Below are 27,044 nucleotides of genomic sequence, written 5' to 3'. Positions count from 1 at the left end.
ATAATCACTGTTTAATGAGTTCATTCCTCCCATTAGCCTGCAAACTCCTGGAAGGCATATTCACATTTTCCTTGACTTTGAGCCTCCTTTATGTTTATTAAATGAGTTGATTAAACGTAATAAATAAAGAGACACCTGGGTGGTTCAGTGGTTAAGCATGTCCCTTTGGCTCAGGGCATGACCTGGGGGTCCTGGGATTGAGTCCCACATAGGGCTCCCTGCATGGAGCCTGCTTCTCCTCCCTCTGCCGATGTCTCTGCCTCTCTCTGTGTGTCTCTCATGAATAAATAAATTCTTACAAAATAAAATAACATAAAATAAAAATAACAAGTAAGTAAATAAGTTGATTGACTACAATTGGAACTGTATAATACCTAAGGACTAAGCCAACACATAATGAGGCTTCTGTCATGGGAGGCATTTAAGCATAAGTTACCATTTGAAGACTCCTAAATCCAGTGAGGCTTAATCTGTGTCCATCAACGTCCCTTTCAATTCTGAAATAGGCGGAAGATCAGAGTTATTACTTCCTCCTCTGATTTTTTGGCAGAACAGAATGATTGCATTTGAGATCATTTACCCCCCAAAATAAATTGTCTGAATAGTATTTATCATACCATCACGTTAAACTGCTGGGGTTTATTTATTTTCTCAAAATCTAAATTTTACCCTTAGTAGTTGGGTAGGTGATTTAGTTTGTCTCCCTCACAAAGATGTTGGAATCTAAGAGTTATTTGGAAAATGGCTTCCTAGGAGTCCTGTTCCTCCCATGGTATGTGTGCCTGTGGATGTCTCAGTACGCATCACGAGAGATAGCTGTGTAAAATGAGAGGACTCATGCAGCGTCCAGAGGAGCCACTTTTGTCCAGAGGAAACAGATTTTTGGAGTTGTCAGGAGGGTGGAAACGTACAGACAGCAGCCAGCCATATCTCTTCATCAGTTGATTTTTTTTTTCTTCTTTTTTTTTTCTCCCCTCTCAGCAGTTTAATGTGAGTGCTTCTCTCTCACCTCGTTTATTTCAGATGCCTCAGGAACAGTACACACACCACCGGAGCACCATGCCCAGCTCTGAGGGGCCACAGGTATACAAGGTGGGCATTTATGGCTGGAGGAAAAGATGCCTGTATTTCTTTGTCCTACTCCTGATGATCTTAATACTGGTGAACTTGGCCATGACCATCTGGATTCTCAAAGTCATGAACTTCACAATTGTAAGTAAAAAGACACGTTTCTTTAGCTCTTCTTGGGAGAAGGGAAAGCATGCAGCAAGAAGAAGGAATGGGAAAAATGGTGGTAGTTGGTTTAAAAATCTCTTGCAGCCTGGCATTTGGTTAAAAAATATTTCTGTTCGGTTCCTTGTGGGGATCTTCCTCTGTCTAATCTTTACTCCTCAGTAGCTGGGTATCCAGTTTAGAGGCATTTCCTTCCTTTCCAGTCTCTTGTATGCTTTCCCTCTGTTTTGATAACCAGGTTTCTGTATCCTATAGTCTTTAAGCCCTTGGAGTATATTATGCAGGAAGACATAGGGGCCAAAATCAAAGTACCAAGTTTACCCAAATTTTGGTAGTGATTGTGAAAGGGTTTGTGAGGTAGAGGGTAGCAGTATCTGAGTAGAATGAAGTTTTGTGAATTATCTGAGTTTTAACTGTGTCTATATATGCCTGGTAACTAATTACTGTGGTCAACTGAGATTCTCCTTGATTTTTAGGACGCCAATTTTCTTTACCACTGCCTGAGCAGGATGGAAATGAGAGGAGGGTGGCCACTCTCCCTTTTTTTCAGAACCTGTGTTTATGCTTCTTTGAAGAAATTCTTGTTTTTTGTAGTTAGGGGCACTCTACACATTTACTTGTTAAAGTTTAAATGAAAAGAAAATCCTGGAAATAGGATTTCTGATATTATCCCAAGGTTCCCCCCCCGCTACCCCCCAGATTTCTTAGAGATTCTGGCAATACAAGCACCTTCACTCTCAGTGAATGTATGATGGGTAGTAATCTGCTGCCCTGAGATTCCTTTCCTTTCCTTTCTTGTGATGTCAAAAGTAAATAATTAGGTTGGCAATAAAGACAAATCCCTTTTGATAAAGAAATGTGACCATAATGCAACTAACTGTAAAGTTTTCATGTGAAAGTCCTCAGTAGGATAGCGGATTTTTGTCTTTTCCGGATTATAAAGTTCATTTTTATCTTTAACACACTCTGTGTAGTTGTACTTGTCTGCCTTTGCTGGGGCAGTGTTTTCTGCTTAGGCTGCTTTTCTCCATCTGCTTGGTATTCCTATAGCTAGCTGCCTGGGAAAACCGTTGATCCTCTTGTAGCTCCATTTATCTCTATCTTATTATCCTCCTCAGCCTGGAGAGTAATTTTTACCTGTGTTTCACAGACAAACTTGGAGAAGAATGCATCTTTTAAGAGCTTATGGCCCTGAGAGGTATACAGAGTCCATCTGCTCCCAAGTCCAAGTGACCACAAGTCCCATCTGTTGAGATGCATGTTATCTGATGTGTTTATTTTTTAAAGATTGATTTATTTATTTGAGAGAGAGAGCACATACATGCACAAGTTATGTGAGGGGCCAAGGGAGAGGGAGAGAGTGAATCTGTAAGCAGACTCCCTGCTGAGTACAGAGCCCTACATGGGGCTGGATCCCAGCACCCTGAGACATGATCTGAGCTGAAATCAAGAACTGACCACTTAACTGAATGAGCCACCCAGGTGCTCCTATGATGTTTTTTTTTAAATGTTTCATGAACTTATAAAGTAGTAAAGCTTTTTGCAGTATTAAATGAGAAAAGACCGAAACTAGGGCAGTAGAATGGAGAATAAAGATAAAAAAGACATTTAAAAGATGATGTTGGCATACCTCAATGAAGATGTAGGAGATGAGGGATTGGAAGAGATTCTAGAACATTCCAAGGTTCTGGCTGGTGAGAGTTGGATAGTAGGGTACAAAAAGCAAAATAGAATTTATTACTTTCTCCCTTGGAACTTAGCTGGAATTCATGTGCCTTCTAGTCCCCTATTTGGGCTATTTCTATGATTTTTTACCTAATCTGGTGTGAAGTTTAATTTATAGAACCTGAAAGATTGGAGGTGAATATAATAGAGAATATGAACTCAAATCTTGAGTTCATACAAATCATACAAATATGACTTCTAGAGTGTGTTTTATCTGGCAAGCTTAATAGTGAGAGGTATATGTAAATGTATATTGAGTGACAATTCACTTTGATTGTATGTGAGCTTGGGGAGCAATATGACAGTAAGGTAATAATGTATTTGAAATAGGCTATTTCCTGTAGTTAACTAAATTGATCGCCAAAGTTAAGAGTTCTTAAAGCTTTACCAAACCAAGTACTTACTGAGGTGAGAATAATGCCATTATTAGCCATAATTGGTGCTTTATAATCATAATGCATTTGAGCAAATAGAGCTGAAGTGTCAGAAAATTGATCTTTCCCTGCAAGTTAAAAGCATATTTTTCCATCAATCACAGTATAAAACATATTCTTTTAGAATTATAATTCTATTCCACAAATAGTAATTTACCGACAGTGAAGATCTTGAAAAAGAATAAGGTATTAACCAATTTTATATTGGAGTATGTTGGGTGAAAGAGCAAGGAAATCAATGGGATAACAGTTAAGCATTTTATGCAGGAATTTTAAAATATCGTCAACAGACAAGAGTGATTTTTTTTGTACATCTGGAATGTTCAATAATTTGCAATTTGGGAAAGTTCACAGTATAATCAAGCCCTCTGCGTAATAATGAACCAAGTGAATGATGTCACATAAAAGTATTTGGGAGGACTTGGCAATTTATCCAAGCCTGGATATCTAGAATTTTACTTTGTGGTCAGATCTGTATTCTGTGCCATCCCCAAGGATATATGCTGGAAGAGCCCTTCCATTAGAACAATCTGGACAAACATCCAACCAAGCTTTCTTGGTCCCAGAGGTAAATCAAAAGACAAATGATTTGGGATCCCTGGGTGGCGCAGTGGTTTGGCGCCTGCCTTTGGCCCAGGGCGCGATCCTGGAGACCCGGGATCGAATCCCACATCGGGCTCCCGGTGCATGGAGCCTGCTTCTCCCTCTGCCTGTGTCTCTGCCTCTCTCTCTCTCTCTCTGTGTGTGGCTATCATAAATAAATAAAAATTGAAAATCCTTTAAAAAAAAAAAAAAGACAAATGATTTTACTCTCCTGTGTTCTTCACAGAATATTCTGGTGTCTGTTACAAGGCAGGAGAGCAATATTATACTTTTTATTCTCAATTTTACCTACATGGGGGAATATGTGGTCTCCTTAAACTATGAACACCTATAATTCAGATTATCCTGTTTAATCACACATTGTGCTATTCAAGTGGATTACTATTTGCTAAGTGTTAATTCTGTTAGTTGATTGTATGAGTCACCGTGCTTGGCTCTTAAAATACAACTTGTTTAATTTTCACAACAACTTTATAAATTAGGCGTTATCTCCATTTTAATAAAAAGCACTCAGAAAAGTCAGCTAATAAGTAAAATTTGACTTCAAAACTCAACCCTTTCCACTACAGTGTAATCCTCTCCCTAATTGCTATAATGATCTGGCTCTTCAACAAAACTGTACAGCTGCCACGATGGTCACTGTCTTTGTGGCTTTCATCTGGTCACAAATGTCTCTCCCATCTGAAATAGCCATTGAGATTTTCTGCATAGAGTAGTTGCCTGATTGTTCAGGATGTTCAGTACTCGTGTCATTTCTCTTTGCACTATGTGATGACCCTCTCCCTCCACTGTCTCAGCTTTCTGTTTGATCTCCATTTTGTATTCATGTAAACATTTAATATAAACTTAATAATTACTTCTGTGTCATAGGTTGACATGGAGATTCAGTGCGTTAATTTGTGTTGAGCATTTATGGTAGCCTCTGACCCAAGGAAGACTTGATACGAACACCATAGTGTGGTGTTTAAGGGTTCATACTCTGGAGATGGATGCTGTAGATACAGATCTGGCTTCTGCTACTTAATTTGTCAAGTTCCTCAGCCTCTCTTTTCTGTGGTTACCTGGGAGTAATAGAAATACCTACCTATTTATTGTGAAGAATACATGAAGTGATGAATATAAACTATTTAGAGTGGAGCTTGACATGTAGCAAGCTATGTTTGTGTTTGCTATCATCATTGCCATCATAACTTTTTGAAGGCTTATTTTGTGCCACCAAATTTTAAGTATTATCTAACTTAATCCTTATGCAAGTAGGTAATATTATGGTACTAACTTTCTAAGGCAAGGGAGAAGCTCAATAACTTGATTTGTGATCACATAGCTCTTAGGTGGCAGAGTAAAGATTTTAATCCAAGCAGTCTCTCTAGAATCTGGTCTGTTAGTCACTGTGATACATTGTGGAGCAGCATAGAAAGTCCTAGCATTGGGGCAGAGTGAGGTGTTAGCTGGTGCAGTCGGTGGAGTGTGCAACTCTTGATCTCCAGGTTGCGAGTAGTTCAAGGCCCACGATGGGTGTTGAGCTTACTCAAAAACAAACAAAAAATAGTCCTAACATGAATCATGTCAGAAAATGGCCATGAACTACATCACCTTTTTTCTTTGATTCATTATAAAATGATTCATTATAAAATGATTCATTATAAAAATGAATGCATTGAACTAGGTGTATTTAAAACTATAAGGTATCTTCCTGTTGGAACACTATGGTATTATCTTTTGGTCTTTGCCTTCCCCATGTGTGATCTCACTCTGTGGAAGGCGGCTGCTCCTGCCAACACATTCTAGCAACACAGTCCAAATAATGTGGCCTCAAAGACCTCTCTAAATACTCCATATTGATCATCTACAATATCATTTAGCACAAGTGGTTATTAAGTGATAAAATTTTACAGGTTTGGGAATTATCAATAGATGGCGTGATCTCTTAGCATAGTTGAGTATGAAATCATTCATTGTTAGACAAAAGAGAAGCTTAGGAGTCACCTCATCACATCCCCTCATTTTGCAGATGATGGAATCAAAATGAATGGTGAGGTTGCCTGACCCAACTCTATTGCCCTAACCATGCCAGAAACTTCTTAGGAACAGGGATTATGCTCTATTTATCTTTGTAGCTCTAACTCAGTGCCAGTACACAGTAGGCTTCCAATATGTGCTTGTCGATTGTCAGTTGCCTTTGTGCAGATCACATGCATGAGATACTGGATGTCCAGTACCTGGTCAGTACAGGTCACATGAAAAGTCCTCAGTAAGTGATAGTTTTCTATACCTTGTTTAAGAGATAACCTAACTTCTGTTTCTCCATTCATTAAAATTATAAAATTCCAACCATTTGTGGTTACATAAGAAATGAACATCTATTTGTTTAATAAAAACTCAGAACTTAATGATTTCCCCATATAATCCTCATAAAAACCCTATGAGGAAGGCACCACCATTGCCCATATTTTACAGGTAGAGAAACGGAAGCTTGGAGAAGTAAGATAACTTGCCCAAGGTCATGCCGCCAATGAACATTGAAGCTGTGATCAGGTCACAGAGAGTCTGGCTCTAGAGCCTAGCCTCTTAATCAGTGCACTATGCTGCCCATTTTCTAAGTGCTATTTTTCATGAAGACAAATTGAATTTGTTCAGTGCAATGTCTAAAACATGATTTATTTACCCTAAAGTAAGGTAAAGATCCACTGAGGGTCAGGGAAAGGCATTCTAATGCTTGTAAATTGGACACACTGTAAAACAGTCAGAGCCAGAGAGAATGGACAGTGTGTCCCATAACTCAGAGCACTGACATACCATCTGTTTGGAGAAGGCTCAAGGAATCGCGACCCAGTCAAACTAACTCAAGTAGAGGGGAGTGAGGATACATGTGCCTGGGGATGGGGAGAGCAATCTCATGGGTACGTGGGAGCATCTCGCAGCAGAGGGACCCAGAGCACTGGCAGGAACTGAGGCTGCTTGGGGAACACGCACCTTCTGGCTTTCCTCGACCATGTGGGCATCGTGCCCTGGGACATTTGTTTCTGTTTGCAGGCCAGGTTTTTTCTGCTCTTTTCTTCAACTAACAGTCTGTGTTAATCCTTTGTTTTCCACTTTTTGCAAATATCTGCCCTTGACCTTCCCTTTACAATGATGACCTTTCCTCTCCAGCTCCCACCTTGTTACCCAGGTGAAATCCCAGGGGAGAACCTCATTAGCCCACATGCTGCACATCACATTGTGACTTGTTTGCATGCAAAGAGACTTGGGTAAGATGCCTCATCAGCCATGGGCTGGCAGGACAAAGTCACAGTATTGAAGTCCTTGTCTCTGAGCAGCCTGGCCAGCCTTCCCTCCCATTAGGTGAGAAATAAACTTGAAAATAATGTCTACATTTGATCTTCTATAAACATTGCCTTTTTAAAAATGTTTCTCTTTCTTCTCATTTATTCTCTGAAGTCTTCCCAGATTAAGCTGATGACACCATCTTCTGTGTTTTGCTGCACCTGCTGTCATGCAGGGGCAGGGGGGCACATTCAGTACTACTTTTTTTTTTTTTGGCCCTTTCCCTTGCTAGGCTGTGAGCTCCAGAGACAAGAACCTTAAACTGTTTATATTTGAATCCACAAGTTTATGTACCTTCCTTAGCACATAGTATTTAGAATGTTTATTGAATAAATGAATGGGGAAAAATCATGAATAGCCTGTCACTTTAAATTAAAATGTGTAAAGATGGGTTAATAGAGCTTTATATAGCTTTTTAAATGAACTATTAGTTCATTTATTAAGGTAGACAGATCATAAATGAGATGAGTACTTGAATTTGATTATGAGAAGGTATTTTTAATACAGACACTCCCCCCTGTGTATCAACTACCTGCTACATTTTAATTACGTGAGAAAAGAAGGGTAATAATGGAGTGTGAAACAGAATTGAAACAAGAGATGTCATCCTAGTTAATATACAGATTTGCTCAGCAAATGAAAGAAAATGATATTATTGGCTTTAGTTAGACTTTTCATTTAATACTGTTAATGAATGTTGTGTGTGTGAGCAGCATTCACTTTAGCTTCCACATTGAAGCATCATGCTTCTGACCCTGGGTGCCTCAACTCTTGTGACCACTTTTTATTCATTAGCTAAAATTCATCAACCTGAAAAACTGCCAAAATGTCATTTTTTAAGGAGGCATGAATATTATAATGTAGGTAAACAAAAGACAAAAGTTCATTCTGTTCCATGATCGGAGCCATCCTGCAATATGGCTCTGCAGTGTCCTATTTACATTGAAGCCTACTGTGTTTTGTTCCTTTATAAGAAAGAAAATCTTCAAGGATGATTTTAATCAATGTAACTGCTGCAAAGTGCTGTGAACCAGGCTTGTTACAAATTTATACAATTTATTGGGTATATTTACTTCAATCAGTATTTCTTAAGCACACTATTTGTGCAGTACACTGTGCTTTGTTTGGGCAGTGAAGATCATAATAAAGAAAATCCTGTACTTTAATAGATCATATTTTACTAGGAAGTAAAAAAAATGCATGTATGATATTAATCTGTTCTAAAAATGACAAATACTTTAAGGGAGCACCAAAGAAGAAATTGGCTAAAGCTTGATGGCACTGGAAGGCTTGAATCTTAAAGGATGGGTAAAATCTTTTGAGTTATGTTTAAAGCAGAGAAAGCACCATGATTGTAGCCTGGAATGGAAGTAGTGTGTTAAACTTGGTTGGGAAGCCTCAGACACTGGAATTCCAATATTGAGACCCCAGGCTCCTGGAGAAAAATAATCAGGTGGGACAGGAGAAATGTGGAAGCTGACACTAATAAAGCCAAAAAGAATGCAAGTCATAGGCAGGCTTGAGAAGTCAGACTGAGAAACTTGAGCTCTAATTATAAACAAATGACTCCACAATGTTAACCTATTATTTGGACAATATCCATGATTTTTGCCACTTATTATTTTTTTCCATATACTTAAAAATTCCTTTAAATTTTTTTTTATTAAAGATTTTGTTTATTCATGAAAGAGAGAGAGGCAGAGACACAGGGAGAGGGAGAAGCAGGCTCCCTGCGGAAGCCTGATGTGGGACTCAATCTCAGAACCCCAGGATCATGCCCTGAGCCGAAAGCAGATGCTCAACCACTGAGCCACCCAGGAGCCCATAAAGATTCCTTTTTTATGATTCTAGAATTGAGAAAAACAAAGAATGTCAGCCAACTCCCTGGAAATATTTTTCTCTTCATACATCACATGTAGCTGCTCACACATGGAATTTTAGATCTTCTGGGTCATGTGTTCTGTTACTCAGAACTTTGACTTACTCGCAAAATTGGAAGTTGTGACCAGCTCTCTCACTCTCATTGAGCCATGAAGCAATGGTAAGAGAGATGTTCCGAATCCGAACGGGTGTGTTACCACAGAGAACTTGAAAATCAATCCTTCCACAGCAGGCAGGGGTTATTCAGACTGTAGAAAGAAACAGCAAAGATGAGGAGGTTTCAGGTCATTTGAGTCGCCTGAGAGTCATTAGTTAGGGTTTCTAAGCTCGGAGTGGCTTTGTAAATACTTTGTCTAGACATTTACTGTCTAATATGAAATTAAAATTAAATAACATGAAAAATGCAGTTCCTCAGTCACATTAGCCACATTACAAATATTCAACAGTTACTCTTCTGAGCAGAACAGATAGAAGACATTTCCACCACTGCAGAAAGTTCTCTGTTACAAAACAGGTCTGGACCCTACTAACCTACCTCTTAGGTCTTAGTGGGTATACTCAGACCTTTGAACAAAAAGTTTTCATTTCTCTTCATACAATAATTTTTGCATTTTCTTTTTATGTCCTGGATAGTTTTTAGGACCTGGAGCCATGGGATTAAGGTAGAAAAGAAAAAGCAAACAAAACTCAATTTATCAGAAGGAGAAAAAAGTTTCTTTGAATCTCATGAACAGATGGCCCAAAATAACTGGTTTTAATGGCTTGTTCCTTTTCCATACACCCATTCTCAGTCCCCTCTCTTTCTTTCAATATTCCTCACTGGGAGGGTAGTGAGACTGTGATAAATTTTTCACCTTGCAATTGAGGAACAAGGTGGTTCTTTATTGGGCATACAGCTCTATTGAGGGAGGAGAGTCAGGGACAATTTCTGAGCCATATTCTCTCAATCTTGTAAAAATTCACAGTTTGGACCAGATGAAATACAAGATCCTCCCTCCAGAGCTTAAAGAGTTTCCGTGTCTAATTACTGGATCCTCCCATACTCTGACTCAGAATAAGAGAGATTCAATCATTTTTTTCCTCTAGAAATAAGTGTGTGTGTTTGTGTGTGTGTCTACTCACACTATATTTAGATAAAAATCCAAGATGCTATATGCCAGGAAGTATATATCACGTGCCATTTAAAAGTATTAAAACTTTAATCTGTTCAATTATTTAATGAGTAATTTGTCTCACTATCCATTGTTGCCCATCAAACTACTCCCAAACCTAATGGCTTGATGTAACAGCAGTAATTAATTTTGTTCAAGAATCCCTAATTTGGGTGAAGCTCAGTGGGAGTGGATTCTCTCTGTTCCTTGATGTCTAGCACCTGATTTGAGAAGACTCGAAGACTGAGATTGGCTCAAAAACTAAGGCTAGAATCATCTATAGGCATGTTTACTTACATATGTGGGCACATCTCTGAAATGGGTTCTGTGAAACCCAGAAAATTTGCACATGGCCCACCATATAAGTTGGGCTTCCTATCTGCATGGCAGCTGGATTCCAGAATGTATGTTTCACTTACATAAGGTGGGAGTGCATAATGCTTTTATAACCTAGACTTAGGAGTCTGCCAGCATTACTTCTGATTTTGTCTGTTGAAGGCAGACACAAAATCTTATCTAGATTCGAGGGAAGAGCACCTGGACTCTACCTCTCCATGAGGGAGTTGAAGGTTCTAGAAAAACATGTGAGATGGGAGATTATCGTAAGTTGAATGGTGGCTCCCAAAAAGATATATCCTTGTCTTAATCCATGGAACCTGTTCATGTTACCATATTTGGCCTTATCTAAATTAAGGATCTTTTTTAAAAAAATATTTTATTTATTTATTCATGAGAAACAGAGAGAGAGAGAGAGAGAGGCAGAGACACAGGCAGAGGGAGAAGCAGGCTCCATGCAGGGAGCCTGATGTAGAACTCAATCCCAGGTCTCCAGTATCAGGCCCTGGACTGATGGCAACGCTAAACTGCTGAGCCACCTGGGCTGCCCAGATTTTTTTTTTTAATTAAGGATCTTGATATGAGGAGATCATCCTGGCTTACCTAGTTAGGCTCTACATCCAATAATAAGTATCCTTATAAGAGTCAAACAGAGTAAGACTTGACACATGGAGAAGGGGAGCAGGCAGTATGACCGCAGAAGCAGAGATAAAGAGGATGCCATACCTGGGATGTCTGGTAGCTTATGGAAGATGAAAAAGTTAAAAAACAGATTCTCCTCTAGAGCCTTCAGAGGAAGGACGGCCCTACTGATAACTTGATTTCAAACTTCAGGCTTCCAGAACTGTGAGAGAATTTTTTTGAGCCACCAGTTTTATGGTAATTTGCTGTGCCAGTCACAAGAAACCAGTACAGAGACTGCGTTGTGGCCTTCTTTGGAGGCTAGTCTGCCACAACAATACCAACACCACCTGCTAATAGCCTTGCAAACTCGACACCCTATATTGAGCACAGTGTGAAGTACCTATCTGTGTTACCTCTTTCCTTCTTCAACATGACCCTTTAAGGAGGTACTGTTATCACCCCTTTAATGAGGAAACTAAAGTACAGACTGCCTGCTTAACCTGCCTGACTTTGTTAGCTGGTAAGTAGCAAGGGTAGTATATAAGTCATGGTGTGTCAAAGTTTTGGATTTTAGGAATCCCTGGGTGGCTCGGCAGTTTAGTGCCTGACTTGGGCCCAGGGCATGATCCTGGAGTCCCGGATCGAGTCCCACGTTGGGCTCCTTGCATGGAGCCTGCTTCTCCCTCTGCCTGTGTCTCTGCCTCTCTCTGTGTCTCTCGTGAATATATAAATAAAATATGAAAAAAAGTTTTGGATTTTAGCTTTCTCTATAGATGTTTACTGTCAAAAAAATACACATGTCATTAGCTGGTAATGTATTTAGTTTATAATATCTAATGGCAATGATAGTGTGTAGCTAAGAGTAATGAGGAATGGGCATTTTGAAACTACTTCAGTAGGAAAGCCTGGATGGCTTAGTCTGTTAAGTGTCAGAATTGATTTTGGCTCAGGTCATGATCTCAGGGGCATGAGATCAAACTCCATGTCAGACTCCATGCTGAGCATGGAATCTGCTTAAGATTCTCTCTCTCTTCCTCCTCTTCTTCCCTTTCCCTACTTGCTTACTCTCTCTCTCTCTCTCAAAACAAAACACAACTACTTTAGTACTGTTTCAGCCATTAACTACTCAAGTAGTTTTATCCTCATGAATATTTTAAGGAATCATACTAACTACATAACTGGTTCTTATGTTCTAGGAATCATGGTTTGTTTGCTTTTTGAGTTACTTTTTTGCCTTTCCTAAATCACATGTAAATATCTAACCACTTGTTGTATTGATAAATTAGGCGTTAAAGACTAGAAAGAAATTCCTTGGTAGGAGCATAGCCCTTCTATTTCATAGAGAAGCCTTCTAGTTGGAATGCTTATGTAGGTAAAATTATGCATTTTGGCCAGATTTTAATTATCAACAAAATTTATTAAATGGAAGACTCTTTAGCATCTCTTAAATTTGCTTTTCTAATAGTAGATGGTCTGTGTTTATTGCTTTTTAAATTTTTTTAAAGTTTATTTTTTAAAGATTTTTAAATTTATTCATTAGAGAGAGCATGCTAGAGCACGAGCAGGGGGAGTATCAGAAGGAGAGGGAGAAGTAGGCTCTGGCTGAGCAGGGAGCCTGATGCAGGGCTTGATCCCTGGTCCCCAGGATCATAACCTGAACCAAAGGCTGATGTTTAACCAACTGAGCCACCTAGGAACCCCATATTGCTTTAAAAAATATAAAGATGTATTTATTCATTTTAGAGAAAGAGAGTGCACACTAAGAGGTGGGGATGGAGGCAGAGGGAGAGCCCAATGCTAGGCTTGATCCCAGGACCATGGGCTTAATTCTAGGACCCAGAGATCATGACCTAAGCCAAAGTCAAGAGCCCAATGCTTAACTGATTGAACCACACAGGCGGCCTTCTGTGTTTACTGTTAAAGACTGAGTAGTGGAATTTGGGAGCAATTTAAGCCTTTTTTAGTTTAAAATAATATGGTAGGATGTGGGACATTTAATAATATCCACTTACCAAGTACTTGATATGACCAGACAATGTGATGGAGCCTCTGATGTGTGATTCCCTTCTCAAAAAACTAACAGTGAAAAGATCTATGAAATCATTATCTTTACCATGTTGACATAATTGTCATTTCATTTCATCAGGTAATTTTAGGTGCCTACTGTATTCCAAAATGACACATATTCCTACTCTCGTAAAAGTTCTTTGCACCTTAGAAAGCCAGTTCACATCTATTGCATTATGTGATTCTTTACAAATGGGAGAGACATGGAAGGAATAATTTAATTTTACCCTTTTGATTGAAGGGGCAGCTGAGGTTCAGAGATCTGTTGCAGGTCTCATGTCTAGTAAGTGTGATAGCCTAGCATTGGGGTCTCCCTCTGCCTCCATCCCCACCTCTTGTGTGTACTCTCTCTAAAATGAGTAAATACATCTAAGAACAATGAGCAATAGAATTTGATAGCAGTTGCCTTTTCCAGACTTAGGCAAGTCATGGAGCCATTGTTTATGGGATACATGGGAAAAGCAGCACAATCTTGTTCTTTAGCAGGCCATTAAATTTGAGTTGGCCACTATCAAGGAGTTTGGGCCATTGATGCACAAGACTGTACTCAGCCATGTTAAGTAAGCATATTCTCTCTCCCTGGCTTATCTCTTAATTACAAGATCAGAGGGGAAATGTGTTCCTAAAACCCCAAAATAGAGGAAAATGATCATTTGGTCACTTAGTCACTCACTGGGTTAAACCAGTTTCATACTGTTCGTAGTTGGTTGCTGTCTTAGAAATGAATGCTTGCTTTCACATAAGCAATTTCAGATATTCTCAGTTGAAACCTGCATTGCAGTTTGGCAAGGAGGATTTCATGAGAGCAGGGATAATTTGTGTCTTGTTTATTCACTGTGGAGAGCTTTGTACTTCTGAATTTCATGGTTTTCTTTGACAAATAGTTTCTTGGTCCCAATTGGATGAATGGTCACTATTTGAAATTCTCAGCTCTTCAAATCTGTTGTTAATCTAGTTACTATCTGGTTATAGCCTAATGAATGAATAGCAGTCATGTACTCAACACATGTTTATTGATCTCTTGCTGTTGTTTAAGCACTATACTAGGTGCTGGAGGTATAAGGGTGAACAAACGCAACTGCAGCTCCTTCCTCAAGGAGCTTGCTGTCCAGTGGAAGAGACAAGTAGTGATCACTGATCAAACAAATAAAAGTAAATGTGCCACTGTGACAAGTGGATGCTATAAGAATGCAGAAAGGGTGATTTGTATAATTAAAGAGGGGACTTTAAAGATGAGATGTTTAAATAGATGCCAAAGGTGAAACTGAACAAAGAAAGACAAAGGAAAAAGAGATGAAGACAATTTACTAATGTTGTATGTGGATCCCTAGAAAATCTGAAAACCTTAGTTCCCTTTGGGAGAAGTGCTGGATGGTGGTAGGGGGTAGGGTGGTGAGGTAGGTGGGAGAGGCTAATGGAAGATACCTTTCCCTTGTCACACTATTTTATTGAATATTTTGCAAGGAGTGTGAGCTTATGTAGCATTTGAGGGGTTCAAAAAAAGTAAAATGAGCTAACAGGAGAAAGAAAAATCATAAATATAAAAGAAAGATTAGAATGATACTTGCTTTCTTTAAAAAACCATTTAGCTTCATCATGGCTGAATTAGAGACCTCACCTTTGTGGTGAATACAGATTGTAATTCCCCACACTTGATACAAATATCTTCTGCATTAGAAATAAGAAGCTTGTTTACAGTAGAGCTTTGCTTTCTTCATTGACACAAAACAGTATTTGGCAGCTGCAGGATTTCCTGCAGGATTCATCGACTGCAGGATTTCCAAATGGATTATTGTCATTAGAAGGATGGCATGTATTGAGATTTTGTTCTTATCTGTGCCAGGCATGGTACTGAGCACTTAACATGGGCACTTATTGAGTACTTCTAATGATCCCCTTTTCCCAGATGAGGAAGTTGAAGCTTCAAACAGAAGTCACTTGCCCATGGTTGCAATAAGTGACAGACCTGGAACATGAAGTCACTATGAACCCAGAACTCCTAATAACTGTGCCATACTTCCTCCCTTGATACCCTTTAGGCTGAGAGATCACTATCTTTGTTCCTCAGAGCCCCCAGTCTCCACGCCTGAGCCATTCCAATAATGTCACAAAGAGTCAGCAGCTCAGTATATGAAGAATGCTGAAGGTCTGCAATATCCCCAAAATGAGCTGATTTCTAGAACCTTCTAAATGCCTGTACATTTGGATGAATACTTCTTATTCTCAACTGGTGGTGTGCCTCCCACACAGTTTATTGAGAAATTGTCTTCTCTTTCTGTTTTCTAATGGACTTTATTGATTCTCTTCTCTCATATTGGACAAATCACTTATTGAACTTAGAGAGGTTAAGAGGCCTCACAACCAGAAGACTTAATTACGTTGGAACAAATCCTCTTACTCCAGACTGCCCAGCTGCTTTGCTCATTTTCCATCACACTCTCATTGTCCAGAGTTGATCTGAAGCCATGGTGCCAACTGATGCTTAAGAGAGATCCTGATGTTTGGAAAAAAAATGTAATGTTAGAGGCAGTGTGGTTTAATGAGTGTAGAGAAGATGGACCTGGATTCAAACATCAGGTCTGCTACTGATGAGCCAGGTAGTATTAGCAAAGTAGCTTAACTTCTCTGGGCCTTGATTTACTCGTTCATAGTAATGAGATTCATAACACCTGCTTTGTGGAGTTATGATGAAGATGTAAACAGAAGGTAGAGCTTGGTAGACACCAGTAAAAGCTTGCCATTATTAATGTCAGTTTGAGCACTTGGAGAATTGCCTTGCAAAGAGGAGAAGATGATTTGGTTGCTAAAATTTAGCATAGAGTCAGTCATAAGCTGACTTTTAAAGGAATGACTAATGGCGTCTTAAAAGCATATTTAACTTGGGTGTGGCTGAAAAAAATGACTGTAAGAATTACAGTCATTGCAGTATTTTACATGTACACATTATTCCTGATTCAACTTAGAACTGTATGAAACACAAGAAATTATAACCCTTCTAATGGATGAGACAGCCTATAAAGGAGCAAACTACTAAATAGGCAAAGAAATTGTGTATCCAGAGATGTCTCCTGAACAAAATGAAGAAATGCAACAATGTGCTGGAGACACAGATGAGCATATGTCTCTTCAGAGAGGTGGATTTTGGTAGAAACCTGAAGAATGGGTTTGAGGAAGCAATGGAAAGGACTGAGGGAGATTGAAGGCTGAGGGAGAGGCAAGAGCAAAGGCCCTGATGGGGAACAGTGTGGCATTGACAGCATCCCTATGGTGACAACAAGGAGTTATCACTCCTTGTTGAGGAAGAAGGCGAGGAAACAGAGAAGGAACAATACACTTGGCACTCAGGTCCCTGCTCTGTGCCGTGTCATTCATGAGAGGCCAGTTGACATGTTCCTGATTGGTATGATGCTTACATAAGGCAGCTCGAAAGTCCTAGCCTCTTGGAAGCCCTGTACCCATCACTGACCTAGTCAGAGCCAATATCCCTGTCTGTAAATGAAGATCAATTGTTTAAATGCCCTAGAAATTGTGATGATGGCATGATAGCTGCTGACCTCATAGCTAGTCTTGGAGATGGCGCCACTGTAGAAAATCATTCAACAATAGATATGTTGGAGGACTGTATATGAATATACACTCTGTCTGGTTTTTCTCAGAGTCCATGGCAACCTTAAAGTACTGTAATGGGCTCCACTATCTAATCAGGGAATTATAGCAATCTATTAATTGCCATTTCTGATTATTTGCATTTATTTAAGGGGAACTCTTGAGAAAACGAAGGACAATGTAACCTTAAAATATGGCTTTGCATCTTGGATAATTGACTATAATTTCTGTTTTTACAGCTTTTCTAAATTATTTCTCCAGATGTTTCCTAAAACTGCAGTTTTACCTCTTTCCTTTCAATGGGTAAGCAGTGGTTTCCCATAAAAGCTTATAGGGTTTAGTTTTCTCAACTAAATTAAAGCTTAATTAGCCAAAAATCCAGATCTGTGATATGTTCATAAAATTTATGCAAGCATAATTAATTTCAGTTAATGGCATTAAGTAGCTTTTCCATTCAAACAGTAACCTTTTCTGTGCTGACCTCTAAACGTCAGATTTCCAGTTATCTACATTTCTACCTTCCCTGGTAATATTAAATCAACTTGCATAATTCTCAAAGTATTACTCTTCCCTTTGATTTATGACTTTTATCACAGAAGTCAGTGATTACCTCTACAACCCGTGTTTCATGTTTTGAAAATGCAACGAAAGAAGTGTGCTAGAATAACATTGCTTTTGTTTTGATGAAAGCCAAAAAGAAAAATTAGAAGTACCATTTTGATATGTTTTCCAAAGCCTACTACTTCTCATAAAGTTACCTAGGCTTTTTTAGTCTATTTGAATGACAGTTCAAATTACATTGATCAGCTAACTGTCAAAAGGAATAGCTATTATTTTTAAAATCTCCTGATACTTCCAGGATTTGTCTTCCTGAGAAGAATGATAACTTTACCATACACTGAGCCAGATTCTCTTGCTGCAAAAGCTATACCCTTTGCAGAAATCTTTAGAAAACCATTTAATCCTAAGGAATTATTCTCTGAAAACATGCCTTCTCACTTGATTGGCAATTAAACTTTCTTATTAGTTCCTTATCATTTCCCCAATAAGTCTTGCATATAAATCAAGCGTGGTGAAATTCTCCCTTGATTCTCTGTTCCTTGTTCATTTTCCAGAAGGGGTGAATGCTGCTTTTAGAGCATCAGACCTAGAGGGAGTTCTTTTCCAGGAGCATCAGCCAGAACTCACCACCTGCCTTACTGGCCTGAATGGAATATTGCTCATCTCTGGACCAGTAACTGTGGCCATGGAGTGTGATTATGATCATTGGCTTGGGCCAGAGTCACAAGTCCAGAGACTAGTACCCAGGGTGTATAAGCTGTGCAGAGAGGTATAGGAGCAGAAAGAAAATTAGGGTCCTACCAAGTGAAGGGTTGGAAATATTGGGAAGGCAATCACAGGTGCATCTCACAGAGCTGAATGTACTGCATTTTAATGGAATTGTAACAGCAGAAGCCTGGGGAACCTCTTGACTTTAGAGTGACTTTTGCTTCATGATGGTCAGTGTATGTGCATTTTGAATATGAAAAGTGCTCTTCCTTGCTAGATCTCTCTAAGGTTCATTAACAACCAGTATTATAGAACCAATTCAAAAGGAACATGTTTTCAGTGCCTATCTTATTATTAGCTTCAGGGCTACATTTTTTTAAATGCATAATGAAATCCATGGAATATTTAGAAAGACTGTGGCACTTTGCAAAATTGGCTTTGGGGGCTGTGCATGGCTTACAGCGGGAAGGAAAAGTATCTGGCAATTGCATGAATTGAAAAACCTTTGGTCCGTCTCTAGGCTGCAGTTAGCCGTAAGCAGTTGTAAAAGAAAAAAAAAAAGAAAGAAAAAAAAAAGAAATCTAGTTCATGATTTCAGAGGATCTATAGAGGTTCAGTACCTTTTTAATCTTGTACACAGACTATAGGAAGGTCATTTTCCCCTATGTGTATGAAGTCAGCCTCTCTACCTTTGTGGGGGTTTTGCTCATTTCAGAGAATAAGAAATGGGAACTGGCTATTGTTAGTGACAGGACAGTACTTCAAGAATAATGAGAGTCACTCCTTCTTTCCCTAAGGATTGGGAAAGCAAAGGTACACACAGACTTGGTAGCTTTTTTTAAATACCTATCATTATCATTTTCTCCCCAGAACCATGTAAAGTCTCATCATTATTAAAGTCAGGATACTTGAGTTATGGTCTGGGCTTTGTCGCAAGCTCTGGGACCTTGGGGCACAGTCCTCATCCCCTCCAGGCATCATGGTACATGTTGATAAAATGGAGAGTTTCAAAGGCACACAGAACCACATCGCATCTCAGATAGCTTTTATCTTTAAAGTTGTAAACATCTGGAGTGGGAGGATGTAAAACAAGGACTTGTGGATTAAAAATGGCATCTAACTTAGTCTCTAAACAATCTCCTAAAATGTAGGAGATAAAACAGAGAATGAGGAATTATTCCATCATCAGAAGCTAGGAATGGCAATCGGTCTCTTACCAAGTTCTTGGAGGGATTGTCAGGAACCTTCAGGGTCTATGAAACTGCATAAAGGGGCACAGTTAAAGGTACCTTTTAGGCCATTTTAGGCCATTGAAAAAACAGAATTCATCTCCTCACCAGAAGGGAGATGCTTTACCCCTGAACTCATATCTGTGCCTTGGATGCAAAGGCCAATATGGGCAGTAACTGAGAAGACAACCATAGCCTCCTCTGTCCCTTGTGGATGCTGTTTCAGAGTCAGGATGCCTTTCAATCATCTTCCCTCTCAGGTAATAAATCTTCATGTCTGTTTAGATACATACACATGCTTATTTAGTATATGCACATATATACATACATGCACGAATACATATGCATATGTGCACATATTTATTCCCATATATGATACACACACACACACACACACACACACTACTGTGAGGCTACAATCCCAAAATCACAATAGCCAGAAATAGGAGCCAAGACATCCGCATCTTGGGAGGCGCAGTTTCCAGGTATAGAGCTCCTCAAGCAAGAGAAGGTTCAGGGAATGAGAGTAGCCATGTAAACTGGGAAATGTCCTTCATGGATTGCACCTGTCCAGAGTGTGAGAGATGGGCACCTTCCCGACCCCCAGAGGAACAGCTATGCAGCCGTGCAAGAAGGGCATCCCATCAGTGGTTGTGGGGACAGCGCGCACCCCAGAGCGGCAGTGCGTCTACACCGCTCTTTCCTCTTGGTGTCAGGAGAGACAATACAGATCCCATGGGCAAAACTATAAAGTGAGGGACAGAAACATAATCCAGAAGATGTGGAGAAAAAAACACACTTCTAAAAATGATTTATTTTACACATAAGAAGAAAGATTTAGAAAACTAAAGGGCGGGAATTGGTAGAACAGGGAAAGGTCATTGTGTTTTCTCCTTCGCAGAAGAATGGAAATCCATAAAGACAGGTCAGGTGGACAAAAAGGTCAGAAAACCAGGGGAAATGACACAGGAAACACTGTAAGGGAACTGAAAAGGCACTAACAGAATTAAAACCCACTTCGGAATCATTGCAGAATTCATACCGAGAAAAAGCAAATCAGTGAAGTGAAGAATAAAATTGAAGTGCTTTCCTGGAAATGAAGGAGGAAGCAAAGTGATAAAGCACAAGAAAATTAAGATGATTACTACGGGGGAAGTGACTGAGTTATAGAAATTTCTACGAACTCTGGAGATTCCTGAGGAAGACTAGAACTGAGACTAACACTTCAAAGACACAATTGAAGAACATTTTTCTGAGCTGGATTTATTGAAAGATTTCATTGAGAGCCACATAAAATAAGTAAAAAGACAATGACACTCAACACCCAGGAAAAATATATGTTTCCAGTGTAAGAACAGAAAAATCTTATAAAAGGACAGAAGTTATGTTGATCAAAGAATTCTCCTTTAGAGTACTGCAAAAAGGAGTGGAAGGGAAAAGTGAATCCTATGAATGTTACAGTCAGAGAAATTGTCTACTTTCTGACAAGAAAATGAAAATGCTTACTCTCATGTTCTAAGCCTCACAAGACATACCTTCCCTCCCCTATTTGCTCTAGGCCGAGTGAAAACTTAGACAAATTAACCTGAATGAGAAGGCCATAACACAATGGCTGCTGAGTAAGCTTTGGAACCATTTACATATGAAAGATTTCTAAACATTTGCTGAAAATTATAAAATGTAATTATGAACAAATAAAAAGAGATACAGTATGTTAAATAATCTAAAAACCAATATTCAAGACACCAGATTACATCCACAAAGACCAAAAGAGATGTAAATTAGGGGTGCAGAGGTAGGAGCATAAAGATGTAAATTTGTGTGCAATTCTGTGTATTATATACAAGCAATAAAAAACTACCATTTCTGGTTTTACTTTAATAGTAAAACCAAAGTGAACAAGAGAATTTTTTTTTTTTTTTAAAGGAAGAAAAGAAAACCTTAGGGCACCTGGGTGGTTCAGTTGTTGAGTGTCCAACTCTTGATTTCAGCTCAGGTCATGATCTCAGGGTCCTGGGATTGAGCCCCTTTGTCAGGCTCTGAGCTCAGTGAGGAGTCGGCTTGGGATTCTCTCTCTCCCTCTCCCTCTGTACCTCCCCCCCCCATACCCATTTTCCCTTCCTCCCTCCCTCCCTCCCTCCCTCCCTCCCTCCCTCTCTCTCAATCTCCCCCCCCCCATAAATAAATATATAAAATCTTGGAAGAAAGGACAGATGGACAGATGGATGAACAAACCTTAAGAGCATATTTCTTCTAAACCTGAGGTCAGGGAAGAAGAAAATCATGACTCAAAAGCAACAGCACTAAATGGACAAACAAGCATGAAAGGTATTCAGATTAATGTAAAAGACTCCATCTATTTTGCTAATTCTAACAAGGAAACCATCATATAACTTCATGGCTTCTAACAAGGAAACCATCATATAACTTCATGGCACTTGTGAACATGCAGTATATAGCTTATTTTTAGATATTTGACAAGGACATGTAGATATCCCCTTACCACTCCCTCATACAATATGCTCAGTCCCCACTGGATTGTACTATGCACCAGCCCTGGTGATTGGTCCTAACTACAACCAAGCAGGCACTTAGAGGTAGGCATGGCTAGGGTGGAGCCACTCTGGCAGTGGAGTCCAATGTTTTCCACTTTGCTATGGTTGCTGTTGTAAACAAAATAGTTTCTGGTGGTGCCATGTGAGCTTGGTGACGCAGCATGAGCATTGTGCCAGGGTTGAATAGCATGAACTTATCTAAGTTTCACCTTGAGAAATGCTGTGGAATCTTTACCCATATGGGGAAACCAGTGTTTTTGGTTTTTTGACACTTTATTTTTTTTTAAGATTTTATTTTTTTTGAGAGGGAAAGAGATAAGAAATAGCATGAGCAGGGGGAAAGGGAGAAGCAGGCTCCCCACTGAGCCTGGAGTCCACCATGGGGCCCCAGGACCACAGAATTATGACCTCAGCTGAAGGCAGGTGCTTAAATACTTTTTTTTTTTTTTTTTCTTAAATGAGGAGCTTCCCACGAAGTGCTAAAGAACTGTTCCAGCTTCTACTGACCAGAAGTTGGGGCTTGTCTTCAATGTCTTCAGCATGTATAGTCTATGTTGTATGCTTTAGCACATGTTTATCTTTATTATTTCTTATCTTAGGGTTTGAAATATCTCTTCCAGGGAGAACCTCTATACTAAAAACCAAGACTAACTTCTTTGTTACAGATTCTCTCTCTCTCTCTCTCTCTCTCTCTTTTAAGGGCCTTTGTAACTTCATTCTTTTAAAAGGCAGCTAATACTTTATCTCCCTAAAGGCAGGGGGTAAACCAGATGATTCTGAGATGCCTTCAAGCTTTAAGATCTATGTTTGTGGATGTCTGTGTGTCTGAGAGAGGATTTAGATTTAACAAAAGAGGTAAAAGATTATTACTGTCTTCAGGACAATGGCTATAAATTGATGATTTCTTTATCCACCCCAGGGCTTAGAACCGAGTCATGAACATAGTTGATACTCTATAGAGACCTGGGTTTATGGCGGTGTATTTCCTCACATCACCTAAGGAGATAGGAGTAAGTTGAAGAGGAAATTGGGGGCTTTGGATCTGGAGTCATGAAATCCCACCGGCAGCTCTGCATCTAATGCGGCCTAAGACAGTCAACTTAGCATTTTCTGGGCTGCATTTCTGCTTGCAAATGGAAAGATTTTAATTAGATTAGGAGTTATGGACTGCTAGTTGGCCCAGCTGCCAAGCAGGGTGTGTTACTAGGGCACCAGGGTGTTGACAGTTGTCATTAACATGAAAAGCCTTTATAGGAGGTGCATGTGCCCTGCATCCTGCCACAGCCCTCACCCCTCCCAGTTACTGTGCGCTGGTGGACACTAACCATTGATGCTTGCCTTGTTGGCTTTTACAGGCATTTGTAACCTAAACAAAAAAGAGAGAGAGGAGGATTTGATTTTGTTTCTAACATTAGCTTTTCTGCTCTGCAGACTCAGGATGGTCAGTGTGCAAAGGTTTTTTGTTTTTAGTAGACTTTGGAAGTTGAAACTATTTGAGTGATTAGAATGGATTGATGCGGGGGGGGGGGGGAGGGGGGTAATGTCAACCTAGAAAGACACACCAGAGAAATTCCAAAAGGGCTTGAAAATGGGAAGAGGAGAGCTGAATCCTTCTACTTGTTTTCGGGTGCCTTTTTCTTCATAGCCATTAATTTGGCCTGAATGACACCAAAACGATCATAATGGCCCCAGTTGCAACTGCTATTACAGGTTGTCTAACTTAGTTAAATTCTTTTATGCTTTAAATTGTTAATGATTCAGCATTTCACGGCTGGAGTCAGGTGCTCTCAGAGGGCGCCTTCCTTAAAGGTCACTCACTCTCCAGAAATCAACATCCAAGATTAAGATTGCAGATTCTGCTCAGTGACCTTGGGAGAATAATTATTTATTCGATACAGGACTCAGAAGGCACAGCAGTTTAGTGGGAGACCTTTGGTTGGGGCAACCAGGAAAAGCAGAGAGGCTGGTGAAAACCAGGAGTGCTGGGAGAGGTGAGGACTGTGGGACTAAGGATCTTGCTCTAAAAAAAGGATGCATGTTGCTGCCGATGAGAGCTCCTTGTTGGCCAAACACAGTTAGGGGTTGCATGTCCTTTACCTTATTTCAACCTTACAAGAAAAGGCTGAGGATGTAAACACTGTTATCACAATGTAACAGACAAGGAAACTAAGACTTGGGAGGTGAGGGAATCTGTCTGGCTAAGAGAGATTTGAGGGTTTGCACAGGTTTCACGAAGGGCATATAACTATTCTCTGCACACTGGAGCCTGATGAATGATTTATGCATTTTATTCATTTATTATGATGTTAGGATGTCTGAAAATAAGCTTCCCGTAAATGTTGACATGAGAACCCTTTTGTCACCTGCATGAAATCTACAAGGCTGAAACATCACATTCCAAGAGCCAGTGCAGATGCTTGCAGAATGTTTTATTTAGGTATTTATTGAAATTTTTAGGAAGAGATTATCTCATGACATTAATAGAAACATAAAAAAGGAAGGGGGTAGGGGAGATATTGTGAGCCAATAGAACAAGAGTGATGAGAAAGTGGAATACTAAAGTAGTCAGCAAAGTGGTATGCAGTTAAAAGTAATTGGACTCTAATTCCTAATATTCTGTGGGAGGCCAATAAAGGATTTATTGTACTTTTTCCGCTTAAAAACCAGCAAGTAGATGATTCATATAATAGGGGGAGAGAAACAATGATTTTTTTTATGACATTTAGTTACCAGCTTAGCTTTCTATTTTTACTCTATCCTGGTCTCTGAGCATGTTTTTCCCTTATTTAGGAAACCTGCAACTACAAATATGCTCGATTCATTTTCTTACCTTTCTGCTAAATATAGAGAACAATGCCTATATTGCCATCCCTAGGGATTATTTTAAACAGAATTGAGAACAGTTTACAAAGCTGGTCCTCTGGTGTTGATATCACGCAAAACCAGATTTTTTTAAAAAAGATTGTTATTTATTAGAGAGGGAGTACAAGTGGGGGAGGGCAGAGGGAGAGGGAGAAGTAGGCTCCATGCAGAGCAGGGAGCCCAATATAGGACTCGACCCCAGGATCATGACCTGAGCTGAAGGCAGCTGCTTAACCAACTGAGCCACCAAGGTGCACCTAGGTTTTCTTTTTTCTTACTCAACCTGGAAGTGTTTATTTTCAGGGATAATCTTTTGTAATATATATTGGAGGAAAAATAATTTTTAACATTGTGTTATATTGAGGCAAATAGTTTTAGGATTGATGTAGGGAACACTGTTAATTCCTCTTACAGAGTCACAAGTAGAAGAGCAGAAGTCTAAGACACCAGTTAAGGTTCCTTCTTGGGAGCTGGAGAGAAAAGGGAGTCCCAGTGTCAGGTGTCTGACAGGGGTGGAAAGGTCCCGGTAGTAAAGGGGGAAGGTGAAAGCCTGGATACAGAGTAGAAGCTTCCTCCCTGGGCTCTCACAACTTGCTCAAGAACCCAAGGTGTGCACTGCTGACTCTGAGTTAACATTTTAACTCCCATAGCACTGGAGAAATTTATCTCCTTTTAAAGGATTTTCTTGTTCCTTCTTGCATTCCTCCTCCATTTTCATGGCCACCACTGTAATTTGGGCCCACTTTTTTCCTCTAACCCCTACTGGCTCCTGTGGGGCCCAGCCTTGCCCAACAAATCCTTATTGAATGCTGCTTTTGTGTGTCACCCTCCCCCCACCCCTCAAAATGGTCATCGGTTCCCAACTGCTAGCTATATAAAGAGGAATTTCCTCTGTGTAACTTGGAGGGGTCTCTAATCATGCTGTCCTTCCAACTGTCTCCTGGGCTTTTCAGACTTTACAAGGGATGCTCCTCCTTTTCCCTTTGGCTGGCCTGATCACTGTCCCATGCATGAATGTGCTCTTCTAGTCTCCGTGCCTTTGAGCTTGATGCTTACAGCCTTTGACTTTTATTTAACAAAAGATACAGGACATGCAGCAACTATACTCATCTGCCTCGCGTATGTTGTATTTTGGCTTTTGTTGTTTCAAGTTATCATAGGATGACTGCCACTTCCATTTCCTCATCATTGCAAAAATGCCCCAGGTTTTCCTCAGTTCTCTAAATAATTAGGAAATAAAGCAATATTCACAAATAAACAGCAGAGGTCTCAAGAAAGTTGAGGCAAGGTGGAGCATTTTGACGTGTGTTGACAGCGGTGCAACTGTATTCTCTTTTAGGTCCTCTTTGAACTTGAGCTAGCTGATTGTGTGAAATTCTAATGGAAAAGAGCAAAATTAAAGAATGTGGTGCACTGTAGGCAATGTATCACTGAAGATTGTTCACAAGGTGTGGCATAATGGGCTTTATGTTTTGTAGTGTCTTTATGCTGTGTTAACCTGTTCTTTGAGCAGTATAATTTACTTTGGTGTACCCTTTAACAGATGGGTGATGCAATAAGAGGAGATGGTCTGTAGTCATCAATGCTGGGTAGCTTTTACTATTGTTCTCACCTATAATAGCCCACTCTCCTCAGCCCATTAAGCCATTGGTCAGGGCTCATTTGATTTACCTTCCCCAAGAAGTCGTCTTCAATTGCCTTTTGATTTCCTTTTACCTCCTCCCTTTGGGCTGCTTAGAAATCATAGCAGCATATATCATCAAATTCATATTTACTTGCTGACTCTTTTGTATGTATTTCTTGCCAACAATGTGTATATATCAACCAATTTACCCAGAAAAATGTCTGCTCTGGGGAACATAGGGATATTTTAGCTAGTTACCTCAGAACTCTGGGACTTAACTTGCTTCCTGTGAATTAAATATCTCGAAGCTTTGAAAGCAGCATTCATCATTCTGTCATGGTACTAGATACCTTCAGTTTACTATGGATTAGGTGTTCAAATTTGTTTTGTTCATTCTCAGTCATCTCTTTCAAACTAAAAGACCTTGTGCGTTTTATGCCCCCTTCTGTTCCCTTCAGGTCTTTCTGGATTCCAATTATGTATCACTCCTTAGCCCTTGTGTTACCAGCCTGAGATACCCT

The 27,044-nt window shown here is 39.7% G+C and overlaps 1 protein-coding gene across 3 annotated transcripts in view; it reads left to right on the top strand.

Moving 5' to 3' along the window:
- SGCD (sarcoglycan delta) overlaps positions 1-27,044 on the top strand; it is a 917,058-nt gene that overhangs the window by 556,588 nt on the left and 333,426 nt on the right. For all 3 annotated transcript variants that reach the window (XM_025435412.3, XM_025435413.3, XM_025435411.3), the window contains one exon: positions 1,024-1,212. In XM_025435412.3, the coding sequence (XP_025291197.1) occupies positions 1,024-1,212 (189 nt within the window). The remainder of the gene's footprint in view (positions 1-1,023; positions 1,213-27,044) is intronic.

This window comes from Canis lupus, chromosome 4, assembly GCF_003254725.2.
Source record: "Canis lupus dingo isolate Sandy chromosome 4, ASM325472v2, whole genome shotgun sequence".
Lineage (NCBI taxonomy): Eukaryota > Metazoa > Chordata > Mammalia > Carnivora > Canidae > Canis > Canis lupus.
The sequence above is the reverse complement of the archived record's forward strand: the minus strand, read 5'-3'. Positions and strand labels throughout refer to the sequence as shown.